Source organism: Astyanax mexicanus, chromosome 4 (assembly GCF_023375975.1).
Source record: "Astyanax mexicanus isolate ESR-SI-001 chromosome 4, AstMex3_surface, whole genome shotgun sequence".
In the NCBI taxonomy this organism is placed as follows: Eukaryota; Metazoa; Chordata; class Actinopteri; order Characiformes; family Acestrorhamphidae; genus Astyanax; species Astyanax mexicanus.
In genome coordinates this window covers 52,996,218-53,013,889 of record NC_064411.1, presented here as the reverse complement: position 1 = coordinate 53,013,889, position 17,672 = coordinate 52,996,218, and the positions used below count along the sequence as shown (strand labels likewise).

The 17,672-nt window shown below is 36.2% G+C and overlaps 1 protein-coding gene across 1 annotated transcript in view; it reads left to right on the top strand.

The window, feature by feature from the left end:
- tmtopsa (teleost multiple tissue opsin a) overlaps window positions 1-16,850 on the top strand; it is a 90,461-nt gene extending 73,611 nt beyond the window's left edge. Inside the window, exon 4 of the mRNA XM_022662236.2 lies at window positions 13,658-16,850. Within this exon, the coding sequence (XP_022517957.2) occupies window positions 13,658-13,915 (258 nt within the window). The 3' untranslated portion in view covers window positions 13,916-16,850. The remainder of the gene's footprint in view (window positions 1-13,657) is intronic.
- The last annotated feature ends 822 nt before the right edge of the window (window positions 16,851-17,672 follow it).

The following is a 17,672-nucleotide window of genomic DNA, read 5'->3' as shown; positions in this document are numbered from 1 at the left end:
TTTCCATGTGGGTCAGCCAGACGTGACTCTTCCTGTATCAGTTTTTTTTCTCCAGTTTATAAGAGTCTTTATTTGAAGGTGTAGGAAACAGGACTCACCGCTCTCTGGCTTCATCTGTAATTCCTCTAAAGAAAAGAAGACTTTCTACTTTTAATAGTTACAGATTTCTCTGTTTTATTTGTGTCTTTTTCCTAGTTATTATGATGACAAAAGTGTGAATTTGCTGAAAGTGTGTAAGTGTATAAATGCTGCTGCAGTAGAGAGTAACAGCAGTAACACTATATCTGTTCTAGCTTTACTGCTTTACTTTAAATTGACATTTATTTAATCTATTTTAAAAACTTGGAGCTAAATGGTTAGGTAAGTCAGTTAGACTGTTTATAGGATTATGGGATATTTAACATTATAGATCTGTACATTTCAAAAAATATATTGTATTATGGGCTGTATATGGTGGGATATACAGCTCTGGAAAAAAATTAAAAGCTCTGGAATATAATCAAGAGGAAGGTGGATGATCACAAACCATCAAACTGAACTGCTTAAATTTTTGCACCAGGAGTAAAGCAGCATAAAGTTATCCAAAAGCAGTGTGTAAGACTGGTGGAGGAGAACATGATGCCAAGATGCAAGAAACCAGGGTTATTCCACCAAATATTGATTTCTGAACTCTATGAAACTTTATAAATATGAACTTGTTTTATTTGCATTATTTGAGGTCTGAAAGCTCTGCATCTTTTTTGTTATTTCAGTCATTTCTCATTTTTTGTAAATAAATGCTCTAAATGAGAATATTTTTATTTGGAATTTGGGAGAAATGTTGTCTATAGTTTATAGAATAAAACAACAGTGTTCATTTTACTCAAACATAAACCTATAAATAGCAAAATCAGAGAAACTGATGTGGATATAATTTCTTTATTTCTTTAATAAACATCAGTTTATTGCCTTTACAGTTGATGATTATGGAGTTATTTGTACTGAAACAAAGGTCAAACTGGATTTTTATCCACTGATTCTCAGCATTAAACCATTTTGATTGGATCAGAAAATTGGGAAAAAACAACATGATTGCGACATCCCTAAAAATTATTTTATGTACAGTTTTTGATTCTTGTTTCATGGCTGGGAACCCTAAAATGCTTTAATTTATTCAAATAAATAATAGCTGTAGGATTTTTTTATACCCAGTACTTGAGTGCTATGTAGACCACATTCATTATATCTGTCCTAAACCCCAGAAACTCTTCTTTCGTGTTCTCAAATTTAATGTCTCTAAGCTGCTGTCTGAACTAAAACAGCGTCTTTAAAGGCTGGATTGGAGGAGTTTCTGCGAGCAGTCTGTCATCCAGTTAAAAAGCTTTGAACAGACAAGAACATAAGAGGAACATGAGATGGAATCAGAGATCCTCTATACTGTTCGTGACGCCAAGGCAAATGAAGTTGACAGCTGAACGAGAGCTCTTCCTCAGGCTGTCTGAAGGGCGGGGCTTAACGGATAGCTTCTGCTTAAATCATGCAAAACCTCCTATCTTTCACTACCTCTAAAAAAACCCATGAAATAAAATCCAGAAAGGATTAAACTAGAAAAACCAGGCAAGCCTAGATTTACTGGGCCACCATTGGTTTCATAGAATCGATAGTGACATATCTGTTATTTAGTTTCTGAATGAGTTTCTCTGATGTTGCTATTTATAGGTTTATGTTTGAGTAAAATGAACATTTTTGTTCTATTCTATAAACTACAGACAACATTTCTCCCAAATTCCAATTAAAAATATTGTAATTTAGAGCATTTATTTGCAGAAAATGAGAAATGGCTGAAATAACAAAAAATGCTAAAAAAAAAAAAAAAAAAGTTGCAGAGCTTTCAGACCTCAAATAATGCAAAAAAAAAAAACAAGTTCAGAAATCAATATTTGGTGGAATAACCCTGGTGGTTTTTAATCACAGTTTTCATACATCTTGGCATCATGCTCTCCTCCACCAGTCTTACACACTGCTTTTGGATAACTTTATGCTGCTTTACTGCTGGTGCAAAAATTCAAGCAGTTCAGTTTGGTGGTTTGATGGCTTGTGATCATCAATCTTCCTCTTGATTATATTCCAGAGTTTTTCTTTTTTTAAATAGGTAAAATCAAAGAAAAAAAGAGTGCCATCTCCCCACCCAGACAGAGCCAGGTCAATTGTGCTCTCTCAGGGCTCTGGCAGCTGATAGCAAGCTGCATGAACGGGATTCAAACCAGCAATCTCCCGATCATACTGGCAGCGATTTTAACCTCTGGACCACTCAGTGCTCATCTTTTTTTTTTTTTTTAAAGCAAAGGAAAGAAGGCCTTTTCTATAATCTGTGCTCCATACGACCCCCTGAGATGAATGATGCATGATGCCCTGCAGGTGGCAGTGTATTGTGATGACTGATGTTTCAGGACGTTCGCCGTTCTCCAGCCAACCAACCAAAGATTCTCCTGTATGTCATTTTCAGTCTTCAATTCCTCCCAGCCCGTAACTATGGAAACTGTGAGTTGAGGCGAGTTGAAGACTAAAAATGCTGTACAGATACATGAGCCGTTTCCACGCCAGCGAAGAAGACCACCGAGACCACCATGGAGGACGTCGAGGAAGTGAGTCGGTGAGTCGTCTGATTCATCTGATTGCTGGGTTCTGAGAAAAGCCTGGAAATGGACTGTGGAGGAAGTGTGGTTCTACTGGTGAAATGATCAGGGTAACAGGGTGGTTTCTTACATTTTATACGCAATTTAAGTGATAAAGTTAATTGATTATTTGCTTAATTTTTACCACAGTTCATTACTAACTATGTTATAACTCAGAAAAGGTTGGGAAACCATGGACAAATGGAAATATAAAGATATTTCATGTTTTATCTGGTTAGATAATTATTTGAACTTATTAATAATCATTAATTCATGCATTTCAGGAAAATTTCTCCTAATAACTTTATCCCAACACATTGCTAATGTGGGATATACAAACATATTAATAGAATAAACTGATGGAAAAGAGGTTTTAGAGTACAAATTAATTTATGTGTTGTAACTGTTTAATAATGGTTTGTAACCTTTGTGTTTACAATACAATAGCTAAATAAAGCTCAAATTCTGTCGTTTTAAAATGTATTAAAATTCATTCATTTTAAAATGTCTAGTTGTGGTCTCTAGTATGAGTAAATGAATGCCATGTGACCCGTTTTTGTGAAAAATAAAAAATAAATCTCCGGTGATCTGGTATAACACTGTGGAGGAGTGGACAAGGACAAGGCTCTTGCTCATGAATATTCATACATGCAAACATATCGTCATATTGTTTGGCTAACAACAATGCGACACCAGGAGGCAGCGAGACGGACAACAGTTAGAAATGTTTTAAAATAAAGACATTTTTACACTAATAACAGTCTTTGTTACTTTGTCATATGTTACTTTTCAACGTGTAATAATGCCCTGCTAAGTGCAGTTCAGCCACTGACCTAGAGTCTTAGAGTCTCTGTAAAATATGAAATCCACCGGAGATCCTATTAAAACCTATAGTTACTCACACACAGAGGTGAGTAGTCCAGGTCCAGAAAGTAAAAATCCACCCCCGGTTGGATTTTTACTGTATTTTAACCTAGTGTAAACAGAACTGTTTTAAACATATACACCTACCTATCTCAATTGTACTTGGCTGGTGTTTTTCCTCCATATACTAATTCTAACCATTTGTTCCTTAGCTCTGAATTACTGGGTAAAGCATATATAAAACACTGATGTGTTATTCGCACAAATAACACAGGAATGAACTGCATGCTGTTCCTAGCGCTGTTATTTAGCTCCTATCTGACGAGACGGCGTCGCTGCCCGGCTTCAGCTCTCTGTCTGTGGGCGGTCGCGAGCAGAGGTGGGCGGGGCCATGAATACTAATTCACGGGTTGATGTAGACACGGTGCTTTTCCTGATCGACTCGTTTATTTTTCAGATTTTTTTCTTTTTTACTACCTACTGCAGAAAATGGAGGTTGAGGAAGAGTTTCAGCATGTGCAATAATAAATTGCACATGCTGAATCATAAATAATAAAATTTAAATAAAAATAAAAAATAAAAATGGTGTGTAAATGAAATAATCAGAAAAATGTATTATTTAAAGTGGTATATTTCATTAGTTGTTTTATTATAGAGTCTGTGGCCCGTGACTTCAAATATATTTCTTCTTCTGGCCCCCAACAAAAAAAGTTTGGACACCCCTGCTTTACAGCAATGTTGGTAAAATCAATGCAGACATGAAGCCATCAGGGGTTTTAATACAAGCCCCAGCCCAGCGGCTACACTTGAGCTGTGTTTCACGCCTCTGACCAAAGTTAAACCTCTGGCTTTTATTAGCTCAGAAAAGCTGAATGTGTTGCTGCGATTCTTCCACACTGACTGGCTCTTGTTTGTGTTGGGTTTTATATGCAGCGGCGGCTCCAGGAGGCGAGGAATTTCATTCCGGACCTTTCTTTCTCTCTATCTCTCTCTTTTAGAGACGGAATCTGAAATAGGCCACTGGAGCAGCGCATGGCGTAATCAAAGTGTTTCCATGAGTAAACGTCTGCAGGGCTTTATTTCACTGATGTTCAGCGTCTTTCTGATATATGAACGCACTGGGAGTGACCCCTGCTGGACTGTAAATACTGAATACTGGGCAAACCCCGGGCTGAGGAGCTTCTTATATATATATATATATATATATATATATATATATATATATATATACTGATGGACTGGAGCATGTCTAGTCATGTTTAGCATTATATCCCATAAGATTTAAGGGATGCTACTGTGAATGTCCAAAGGTATATACAGGGGTTGGACAATGAAACTGAAACACCTGTTTTTAGACCACAATAATTTATTGTCCAACAGGAGAGTTGAGGTGCATCCATTTCAGACGGCTTCCTCTTACAGCGTCCACAGTTAATCCTGTTGGATGTGGTTGGTCCTTCTTGGTTGTATGCTGACATTACCCTGGATACCGTGGCTCTTGATGCATCACAAAGACTTGCTGTCTTGGTCACAGATGCTCCAGCAAGACGTGCACCAACAATTTGTCCTCTTTTGAACTCTGGTATGTCACCCATAATGTTGAGTGCATTGCAATATTTAGAGCAGAACTGTGCTCTTACCCTGCTAATTGAACCTTCACACTCTGCTCTTACTGGTGCAATGTGCAATTAATGAAGATTGAACACCAGGCTGCTCCAATTTAGCCATGAAACCTCCCACACTAAAATGACTGGTGTTTCAGTTTCATTGTCCAACCCCTGTACATTGTGTTGTTTTGAGCAGTGTAATTTTGATAAACACAGTTTAGCCCCGCCCGCATTCCCACCGCAGTTCTGAATGAGGTGCAGTAGAGAGCAGACGGTCATAACTCAGTTTATATCATTTATATCCATCTAAAAGTTGCGCTAATGGCCTGTTCAGTTCTAAAGGAGAAAACAGACACTGGGAAATTGTTGCGTTAAAATAAATTCTGGAACATAAAGCGGCACAAACAGAAATAAAGAAAGAATATAAACTATAAAACACATGTGGAACAGCAGCATATGGGCAGCAGAGGATTTTCCTTTACATAAATATTAATGTTACTCTGCAGGATTTGAGCAAACACTGATGCAACACTGCTAATTTCTGTGCTAACTGCTAAGAGTCATCAGCAGGCGATAAAAGTGTTTAATAAACTGAGCATCTGTATTAACTAACACAGGGGTGTCCAAACTTTTTTTATTGGGGGCCAGCAGGAGAAATATATTTGAAGTCACGAGCCACAGACTCTGTAATAAAACAAATAATGAAATATACCACTTTAAATAATACATTTTTCCTGATTATTTCATTTACACACCATTTTACTTGACTTACTATCTTTATCTTTGACAGTGTTGTGTAAACAAAAATTTTTCAAATTGATGTTTAATTTCATGATGTCTCTTAATATTGAACTCCTTAATTACGGCAACTTTTAGACTCTTTGGCCTGTTTTTTTTTGCGCTAGAAATGCGCACTCTCTCCGCTTTTAGACTCTTTGGCCCGTTTTTAGACTCTCTCCGCTTTTAGACTCTTTGGCCCGTTTTTCTGCGCTAGAAATGCGCACTCTCTCCGCTTTTAGACTCTTTGGCCCGTTTTTCTGCGCTAGAAATGCGCACTCTCTCCGCTTTTAGACTCTTTGGCCCGTTTTTCTGCGCTAGAAATGCGCACCCTCTCCGCTTTTAGACTCTTCATTCTATTTCTAAAATACCTTGGGAAACAGGCCGCAAATGGCCCGCAGGCCGTAGTTTGGGCACCCCTGAACTAACAATAAAACTTCATAATAAAGGTCTTCCATTTAAATTTAAATCGTCTCATTTACACGGACATGCCAAAAAATAATAAAAGTACATTTTATTATCAAGCACAGTGTCTTGTACATTGACCTTATTGCAAAAAAATATATATGTAATTAGAAACATGATAAAACTACTTAGAACACTGAAAAAATAGCATTTGTTACCTGTCCCCACTCTCTAACTATAGTATAACCTTTACCATGAAATAAAATTATTAAAATCCTTCAGAGATATAATATTTTTTGCATTGTTGTGTGACTCCAAATCCCATCTTTGCTTTAAAAATATACATGTCTTTTTATAATAAATCTGTAAGATTTAAGTTAAAACACACATTTTAGTTGTGTCCCTGTTGTTGTTTCACTCAGTCCTGTTACCCTGTTACATATTACTTCATATGAAACATCTGGAACATTCTACAGGCAGTCACATCTATAACAGGAAGTGACATCAGCTGGTTCTTCTGAAGATCACGAGAAGAACTAAGTGAAGTTTCCTTATTCGTTTTTCTGTGTATTTCCTAAATTTCCTTTGGGATAAATAAAGCATCCATCCATCCATCCATCCATCCATCCATCCATCAACTCTGACTGAGGAGCTCAATCTCAACACTCTGTCCTGTTACCTAAATTCATTCTTAGATCTTATTTGTTCATTTTTAAAATACAAATTTGGGGAAAATCACTACAATGTGCTCAGTGTCCTCATTAGCATAGCTGCTATTTAGCTATCTTTCATGTTTTTTTTTGCTATGCTAAAAACAGGAGTGAGTTCCAGTAACAGGAGTGATTTTTTTCATCATAAATATCAATTATATTAATTATTTGAACATGCAGTCAAGCATTTTAATAAAAATAAAGACCTTTTCTTGAGAGAAAATCAAAGAAATTCGTGGACTTTTAAACATGTTTTTAAATATCACATGAGTTTTTTAACCATCTTCTGTTTAGAAACCTTGTAAAAATTTAAGTAAAGCTGCCTGAGTTTGACCAGTACATGATTTGAATAGTTAAATATGTGTAATATGTTCTGTATAAGACAATATTGGAATACAATCAGACAATTTTTGACTATAACCGATTCATTATAATCGATTCTTGTAAGCTTATGGTAACCCTATATATCTATATATGTATATATGTATATATATATTAAAGGTTGATAGAACAAGCCCCCTATAAACATATTAATCTTGTATAACTCTATATTAGTACTGAAGTGTTCATATATACTAGATATGCAACAGTTATTAGATTCAGAGTTGACAAAAAGATAAAATGGTGACCAATGGTGTCTGGCTAGAATCGACTATGGCAGAAAAATCTTTTTTGTTTAATTTTTTTTTTTTTTTTTTGCTGTGTTATGTGTCCCTGTCTTTGTGTATCTGTGAATTCTGCGTATTGTGTCTTTCTGTATCTCCTGTGTCTGAGCTGTGGAACTCTCCTTTCTTGCATTTCTTGGGGAAATGTAGTAGACTTAAAGTATACATGACACTTGTGAAGTATACTAAGTACACTACGTTTTCCCAAGGGAGGTAACTCGTCACCAAGCCTGTCGAGTCTCGTCAAAATCAGGGTTCCTTCCTTTCTGTGGAGGAAAGCCTGTGTTTTCTGGGGAGATGTATCTTAAAGTTCTTAAAAAGGGACATATATCTCTCTTTTTGCTAAAGTTAGAATGGGTCTATGGGTTTTTTTTGCATAAAATCACTCTTACATAAAGATAAAATATCTCACCAGCTCTGTTCTTACCAGTTTCAGTCCCTTTTAAAGTAACTTTTATGCAAATTAGCTGTTGCTGGCCACACCCTAAGAGTGTTTATCGCATATTAGTGTTAGCTTGTACTAAATGGCAAAACACCAACAAGCTAGTTCATGCTTAACTGCAGTAGACAGGAGGTACAGATTCCACCCTCAGACGAAGTCTGCTGGCTAATCTGCTTGCATTTCTTTAATTGGTCTATTTAGTGGGTGGGGCTCTGTCTAGTGGGAATGGATAGGTGAGGGGTGGAGCCCAGGGTGGTTCTACGGTTCAGGTGTCCTTGTTTTTTTGTGATGTCACAATTTAAGGGAGGAGCATCCAAAAATAGGTCATAGATGAACGGTGATTTCGAAAATCAAAAGCACACAAAAATGACGTCTACCTTGTTCACATGTATAGGTTGTATTTTGCTATTTATAGGTATATATTTCAGTAAAATTAACATTGTTTCATTCTATAAACTACAGACAACATTTCTCCCAAATTCCAAATAAAAATATTGTAATTTAGAGCATTTATTTGCAGAAAATGACTAAAATTAAATGGCTAAAATAATAATAATAAAAAAAAGATGCCGAGCTTTCAGACCTCAAATAATGCAAAGAAAAATAAAGTTCATATTCATATGAAGTTAATGATGATTATCAGTGGATAAAAATCCAATTTGATCTTTGTTTTAGTACAAATAACTCCAAAAACCTACAGTTTAGATAAAATGAGCTCTTAATTAATATTGAGGTAAAATAATTTGATTTTTAGTAACAGTTTATATAAAATGCATTTTGGATTTTTATTTATTTACGACCTCAAATCAGAAAAAGCTATAAGAGCAAATTGCAACAAACAAAGTCTCAACCAAAAATCAAAATCTGCCTAAAACTTTGATATTGTGAAACAAATTTTTTTTAAATATTTCTTAAAATAAAATTGTGATCATAGAGCTCTGGATAAAAATTAAGAAAGCACTTCAGTTGCTATTTATAGGTTTATATTTGAGTAAAATGAACATTGTAGTTTTATTATATAAACTACAAACAAAATTTCTCCCAAATTCCAAATAAAAATATTCTCATTTAGAGCATTTATTTACAGAAAATGACTAAAATTAATGGCTAAAATAATTTAAAATAAAAAAGATGCAGAGCTTTCAGACCTCAAATAATGCAAAGAAAACAAGTTCATATTCATAAAGTTTTAAGAGTTCAGAAATAATCAATATTTGGTGGAATAACCTTGGTTTTTAATCACAGTTTTTAAATCATGCATCTTGGCATCATGTTCTCCTCCACCAGTCTTACACACTGCTTTTGGATAACTTTATGCTGCTTTACTCCTGGTGCAAAGATTTAAGCAGTTCAGTTTGGTGGTTTGATGGCTTGAGATCATCCATCTTCCTCTTGATTATATTCCAGAGGTTTTCAATTTGGTAAAATCAAAGAAACCATATATATATATATATATATATATATATATATATATATATATATATATATATATATATATATATATATATATATATCCAGCAAAAACATAAAAACACATGAAACAGCATAGCATTAGATGCTCGATCGGAAAAGCCAGTCTTTACACATAAACATTTCAACAGAACTCATCAGTTCCTCACTTACTCAGTCAGTCAGTCAACAGGAGAAAAAGCCTCTTCAAGGCAAAACTAAACCAAACCTGAAAAGATCAAATATGAAACCCATCTATCCATCAAACCGGAGGTGAAAAATGTGAAGCTCCTGCTCTACGCAAGAACGCCAGACTTAACCCTTTTTCCTCCAGAATGAATAAAACACTTTGATCTGATAAAAAACACAACCATTAAATAAAGGCCGCCCAGAGCCATCTTCAGCTGAGAGTAAATAATTCACCCGGATGTGTTTTTGAAGTTTTATAAAAATCGTGGAAAGGTGGAGGATTTTCTGCTGGATTTCTGCTTTGCGGTGCTTCAAAGAAAAAAAAAGCCCAGGAGGTGTATTTTTTGTTTAAAATATAATTTCCAATATTTTAGTACACAAATAACGATAAAAAGGCATCAAAAACACCTGTCGTAATTTTAGTGTGGGAGGTTTCCTTAATGCTAAATTGGAGCAGCCTGGTGGCCAATCTTCATTAATTGCACATTATTGCAGCAGTAAGAGCAGAGTGTGAAGCTTCAATTAGCAGGGTAAGAGCACAGTTCTGCTCTAAATATTGCAATGCACACAACATTATGGGAGACATACCAGAGTTCAAAAGAGGACAAATTGTTGGTGCACGTCTTGCTGGAGCATCTGTGACCAAGACAGCGAGTCTTTGTGATGCATCAAGAGCCACGGTATCCAGGGTAATGTCAGCATACCACCAAGAAGAACCAACCACATCCAACAGGATTAACTGTGGAAGCTGTAAGAGGAAGCTGTCTGAAAGGGATGTTCGGGTGCTAACCCGGATTGTATTAAAAAAACATAAAACCACGGCTGATCAAATCACGTCAGAATTTAATGTGCACCTCAACTCTCCTGTTTCCACCAGAACTGTCCGTCACCACAATAAATTACTGTGCTCTAAAACCAGGTTTCAGTTTCATTGTCCAACACCTGTAGATTATATGTGCACACTTCTACTCTAAGTAATTGATCACTCCTCCATGATCACAAGTGTTTAATTAAAGCAGCAGCTAGGCATGGGATATATATATATATATATATATATATATATATATATATATATATATATATATATATATATATACAGCTCTGGAAAAAAGTATCATAAATAAGAGAGCACTTAAGAATGATGAGTTTCTTTGATTTTACCAAATTGAAAACCTCTGGATTATAATCAAGAGGAAGATGGATGATCACAAACCATCAAACCACTAATTGAATTTGTTATGTTTTTTTTGCACCAGGAGTAAAGCAGCATAAAGTTATCCAAAAGCAGTGTGTAAGACTGGTGGAGGAGAACATGATGCCAAGATGATTAAAAACTGTGATTAAAAAACAGGGTTATTCAACTAAACAGAGAATAATATAACATAATATAACATTAAACATAGCGTTTGTTGAAATTTAATTTAATTGTAAAAGTATCTGCTGCTGCTGTTGTGCGCTGGAAGCTGTCTGGGTGTTTGGGGGCGTGGTCAGTCTCAGATGAGGGTTCAGGGAACCCGTCAGTACAAAATCAGCTGGCCAATGGAGATTCAAGGGGAACGCCTTCTTCTAAGCCCCGCCCACCCGTGAAAAGTGTGCCAAAACTCAGAAGCAAAAACTAGAGCAGAAGCAAAGGAGAGATTCTGTAATCGAAAATCCACAAAAATACAAAAAATAAAAGCAAGGACTGGCAAAATCCAATCTGAAATCATTTTCAAACAACTGCAAAGGATAATAAAGTAATAATAAAGTAACCAATTATAATTAAAAGTATATATTTGCTATATATTTTTTTCTCTTTTGAATTTGTAACATACAATTTTTGCTCTTGATTCTTAACAGTTTGATTGCGGATTTAATTTTTTTGTGTTAAAAAACATAATAAATGCTCTAAATGACAATATTTTTATTATTTGGATTTTTTTTTTTTAAGAAATGGTTTCTGTGGTTTATATAATTAAACAAAAATGTTTTTACGTTTTACTTAAAGATATAACTATAAAATATTGTTTTTTTCAGGAGACTAAAACCGAGCATTAATTCTTCATTTTGATGAAACATTATGCAATATCTGCGTAAAAAATAAGCAATAATTAGCCTTGATATTGGGTTTCCTGGCCTGAGAGGACATTGTTTGCATTGTGAGTGTTCTGCGCGAGTGCGGTGCAGAACACAGTGCTGTTTTTTTTTTTTTGTTTGTTTTTTTTTTTGCGAGAGCTGGTGATTATTGCATAATTGCACAGTTCAGCGCTGGACTATCGCCAGGTCCAGGCCTGCTTCTTTGACCTGAGCGTAATTGCTGAGTTTGATTTCTACAGCGTAATTACGATGCGGCAGCGGGAGCGAGGACCCCCATAACCCCCCCCCGAGGCTAATAAGTGAATTTTATCTGCTCTGAATGAAGGAACACAAAATGACTTCTCTCTTCAGCTTTAATTACAGACATCAGGATTATTCTCCCCACTACACTATCACAGCAATTATTCAATTGCAAATTGTATAATTGTCCTATTTCGGCTGAAACCGCCATTAATTGAGCGTATAATGCCGTTTGGGAACGGTGGTGATGACAAGGTGCCACTCGTATTGTATCCTGTGAAAAGGGCAAAAAAAAAAACACAAATGCCTTTAGGAAGAGAACTGGATGGAAGATGAAGCTGTAATGATAGAGCGGTAATAATACCGCACTGAATTGTTGTAATCATGCTCTGTGTTGGTCTGTGCTGCAGCACAGTTAAAGAAAAATGGACATTTACATTCTTCAAAAAGTAGCACCTCTTGCTACTACCTTTATGAGGTAGAGTCACCTGGAATTCAGGCTTTCAGTTAACAGCTGTGCTGAACTCATCAAGAGTTAATTACTTGAATTTCTTGTCTCTTAATAATGTGTTTGAGAGCATCAGTTAAAGTAAAGTAGTGAAGAGGTAGAGTTACAGGTATACAGTGAATAGTGAATATTTGAGTAATGTTCGAATCCAGATTATGAGAAGCAAGAACTGCTCAACTAAATAAAGGAATACATGACGTTAAGGAAAAATGGAGGTCAGTCAATCCGAAAAGTAGAATGAAAGTAGTGATGAAACTGGCACTCATCAGGACCACCTCAGGAAAGGAAGAGCAAGAGTTTCCTCTTTTACCAGCCTCAGAAACTGCAAGTTAATAGCTCCCCAGATAAGAGCTGGAACCTAATTGCTTCATAGAGTATTTTTTGGTTTGTTTAACACTTTTTAGTTACTACATGATTCCTTATGTGTTTCTTTAAAGTGTGGATCACTTCAGTATTCAGTATTTGCAATGTGCAACAGAGGTAATTCCTAGTCTTATTTTCCAGGGGCAGTCCTGATGAGTGCCAGTTTCATCATTACATTTTTGATGATCTTTTGAACTGCACTTGAGGATACTTTCAAAGTTCTTGAAATCAGTACTGACTCTGAATTAGATACTAAGTCTGTACCCCATATGTATTTTATATACTGTGTCCACTATCAGGCCTCGCTCCAACTAAACAATTCACATTACCTTGCCATGAGCACCCTGGCCAGTGTCCAATCATCCTCACTTTTACAAGATAGCACCTCACAATGCATACAGGTGAGGACATTCCCAAGCCATCCCCTGAGGTCGCACTTCATGATCATTTCGGGCTGTAAGATGCACTTAAAATCCTTCAATTCTCTTAAAAATCGCTGTATTAATGTGGTACACAGCGCCACCTGTTGGAGATTTCTGCAGAAATTAAATAAGTTTACTAAAGAAAGGATTGACTGAAGTTCAGTTCACTTAAATTTACTTAAAAAAAGTAAATGCAGAAAGTTTCAGTAAATTTTACACATCATTTTTTTCAGTGTAAGACCGTATCCCATATGTATTTTATATACTGTTTTTCTGTGTTTCTCAGTTCTACAGGTGTTTCCGAGCGCTCCTGAAATGCGAGACTCCACAGCAGGGCTCCAGCATGAGGAGCTCCTCCAAAATCAACAAGAACGCTCGAGCCACGAGACGCAACGACATCAACCCCACCTTCATGGCGGCTTCGGTCGGACACACGACGGCGGCGGCGCCCGACCACAACAACACCACCGACTACCTGGGGCCTCCGTCCACCGACGCAGCCAAGCCAGCGATGGTGTCACTGGTGGCTCACTATAATGGTTGAGGCTCAACTTTTAGCCCTGTAACTTTACAACTCTGTCTTTTAGAGGATTATCGAGCAACTCCTGCAGAATTAAAGAACATTAATGGAGCGTTGGATGTATGTGCCATGCATCAGTTCACAACTGACTGACTCAATTCCCAACCTTTCTTTAATACCTGCAGCTTTGGGACACATCTTCTAATACCTTCTCAGAGTTTTCTAACACCTACAGTGTGTGCAAACACAAACCTGTGCCTGTAAATGTGCTGATAATGTCTCACTTCTTACATAAAGTCTTGCTCCAGGTCCCATCGCCAGGTCTTCTTTCTGTCATGGAGCTTATAAATGTTTGAGAAATCCAATTCTCTGGTTAACTGACTCTCAACAAAGAGGAGGTTGCAGCTTTTCAGTAAGGCTTGGGTACATCATAGACCTGTTTATTTATTGCGCTTCAAGAAAGCTAAAAGATCTAGCAACAGTCAAAGCCTAGAGATTAGCATGAGGCTAACAGGCACTAATGCTAGCTGTCACCATCAACAATTGTAGAAGAAAGCATGGGCGCCGTGGTTCTATTCCCATTCGTTCTATAGAAACGATGCCAAGATGGTCCACTATGTTGTCAAATTTGTAACCAAAGTCTAAATAATAGAGACCAAAGGTGGAGCCAGACTTGCTAGAATTTACCTTTGGGGATCAATAAAGCATCCATCCATCCATCCAATCTACTCAATTGATAGGACCACCGCCTAGTCCGAGACTAGGACTAGTTCAGAGCAAATTCAGACTAAAATGTAGACCTAAACAAAAAATAGACTTCTTTTGTAGACTTGTAGACAGCCTAGTGATTAGCATGAGGCTAACAGGCGCTAGAGCTAGCTGTCCCTCCATCAACGATTGTAGAAGAACGCATGGGTGCCGTGGTTCCATTCCCTTTCGTTCTACAGAAACGATGGAAAGATTGTCCACTGGTTGTACAAATTTGTAACCAAAGTCTAAATAATAGAGACCAAAGGTGGAGCCAGACTTGCTAGAATTTCCCTTCGGGGATCAATCCATCCATCCAATCTACTCAATTGATAGGACCACCGCCTAGTCCGAGACTAGGACTAGGTCAGAGAAATAACGGTCAGAGGTCAGACTAAAACGTAGACCTAAAAGAAATCTAGACTTCTTTTGTAGACTTATAGACAGCCTAGCGATTAGCATGAGGCTAACAGCCGCTAGTGCTAGCTGTCTCTCCATGAATGATTGTAGAAGAATGCATGGGAGCCGTGGTTACATTTCCTTTTGTTCTATAGAAATTATGCCAAGACAATGAAACGATGTCCCCTATGTTGTCAAATTTGTAACCAAAGTTATAATAATAGAGATAATAGAGACCAGAGGCGAAGCCAGACTCTCTACTCAATTGATAGGACCACCTCCTAATCAGAGACTAGGACTAGTGCAGACTAAATCCAGACTAAAATGTAGACTAAACAAAAAATAGACTTATCTTGGCATCATGTTCTCCTCCACCAGTCTTACACACTGCTTTTGGATAACTTTATGCTGCTTTACTCCTGGTGTAAAAATTCAAGCAGTTCAGTTTGGTGGTTTGATGGCTTGTGATCATCCATCTTCCTCTTGATTATATTCCAGAGGTTTTTAATTTGGTAAAATCAAAGAAACTCGTCATTTTTAAGTGCTCTCTTATTTTTTTGTTGTCCAGGGTTGTAGGTTTATGTTTGAGTAAAATGAACATTGTCGTTTTATTCTATAAACTAGTGACAGCATTTCTCCCAAATTACAAATAAAAATGTTTTCATTTACAGTTTATTTGCAGAAAGTAAGAAATGGTCAAAATAAGGAAAAAGAAGCAAAGAAAACAAGTTCATATTCATAAAGTTTAAAAAATTCAGAAATCAATATTTAGTGGAATAACCCTGGTGGTTTTTAATCCCAGTTTTCATGCATCTTGGCATCATGTTCTCCTCCACCAGTCTTACACACTGCTTTTGGATAACTTTATGCTGCTTTACTGCTGGTGCAGAAATTTACGCAGTTCAGTTTGGTGGTTTGACGGCTTGTGATCATCCATCTTCCTCTTGATTATATTCCAGAGTTTTTGGAGGAAGTTTTGGAGGAATTCTCAGAACTGAAGGGCAGCACTTAGACTGTTGCCCCACCCAGCGCTCTCCATGTTAAAATTAGAGAGCTCAGACTTTGGACCCGGACTGGAGCTGAATTGCTGGATATTACTGATCTGCAGAACTTTATGATACGACGCTATTTTTTTTTTTTAAGAATGAAGAAATGTAATTTATTATGGAAGTTTGTTGCCAAAAAAAGAAGAATTACTAAAAATACTAAAAAAAACAGTGTTTATATAACAGATGATTTGGATGATAGTAAAAAAAAAAAAACTTGGGTTTATAAAGCACTCGTCTTTTTAAGAATGTGGAAGTGTGATGTAAAAAGGAGGTCTGGTATGTGTCTGTGTGTAAGTGTGTGTAAGAGAGAGAGAGAGTGTGTGTTTGTGTACAAAGATTCTTCATATCCTTAACTTTTTAAAGGCTCTATTCCTGGACGTGCCGAGAATGTTAAATATGTGCCGTTGCTACAGAAGTGTTGTGCACTTTGCGGAAACTGAAAGCAGCTCAGTCAACACTTTATGTATTTATACACCACTTGCCTTTCAACAGCTTAAAAAGAGAGAGAGAGAAAGAGAAAGAGAGAGAGAGAGAAATATGATGATAACAGTGTCAACAGCCTTCGCAAAACTCCGCCTCCTCATCTCTTCAGGGCTGTACAGTGCTAAAATTTACACATCAGTTCATTATGTGGGGTAAAAATTGACGTTTTTTTGTAAGGACATGATTTTGAGCTTCTTTGTTTGTGTAGATTTTATTGGGTTTTATTGGTCGTTCTTCGTTTTTTTCTGAAATCGAGAGCTGATATTAAAAAGAAATTTTAAAAATGCATCCAGTCATTGTTTTTTTTTATTTGTTCAATAAAACATATTTGTTCCTAAAATAACAAAAGTTTGTATACATGTCTTTACATGGTGATGTTTTTTCAAGCAAGTTCAAGAGTTCAAAATTAAGCAGGTGATATTAAAGAGACTTATTCAATCAAAATGTTTTATTTATTCAATATAACTGAAGTTTGATTGAATGTCTTTATAATATGTGGTGTTTTATCTCATCAATAAGAGTGATTCTTGCATGAAAAAATGGTTTTAAGTCCAAAATCCGGGTGATGGCACCAATTTTTCTATGAGCAGTTGATATTAAAGAGACTTCTTCAATCATTATTTTTATTTATTCAATAAAACTACATTTTGTTCCCAATAGAAATTACGTTTGTTTAAATATCTTAATAATATGTGGCATTTTTTTCAAGCAAGAACACTCTTATTGCTGAGATAAATGGTTTTGAGTTAGAAATTCGGGTCACGGCACCAATTTTGCTATAAGCAGGTGATATTAAAGAGACTTATTCAATCAATATGTTTTATTTATTCAATATAGCTGAAGTTTGTTTGAATATCTTTATAATATGTGGTGTTTTATCTCATCAATAAGAGTGTTCTTGCTTGAAAAAATGGTTTTAAGTCCAAAATCCGGGTGATGGCACCAATTTTTCTATGAGCTGATAATATATATATATATAAGTGACTTATCTATTTAATAGAACTAAATTTGGTTTGAATGTCTTCATAATATGTGATGTTTTTCAAGCAAGACCACTCTTATTGCTGAGAAAAATGGTTTTGAGTGCAAAATCTGGGTCACGG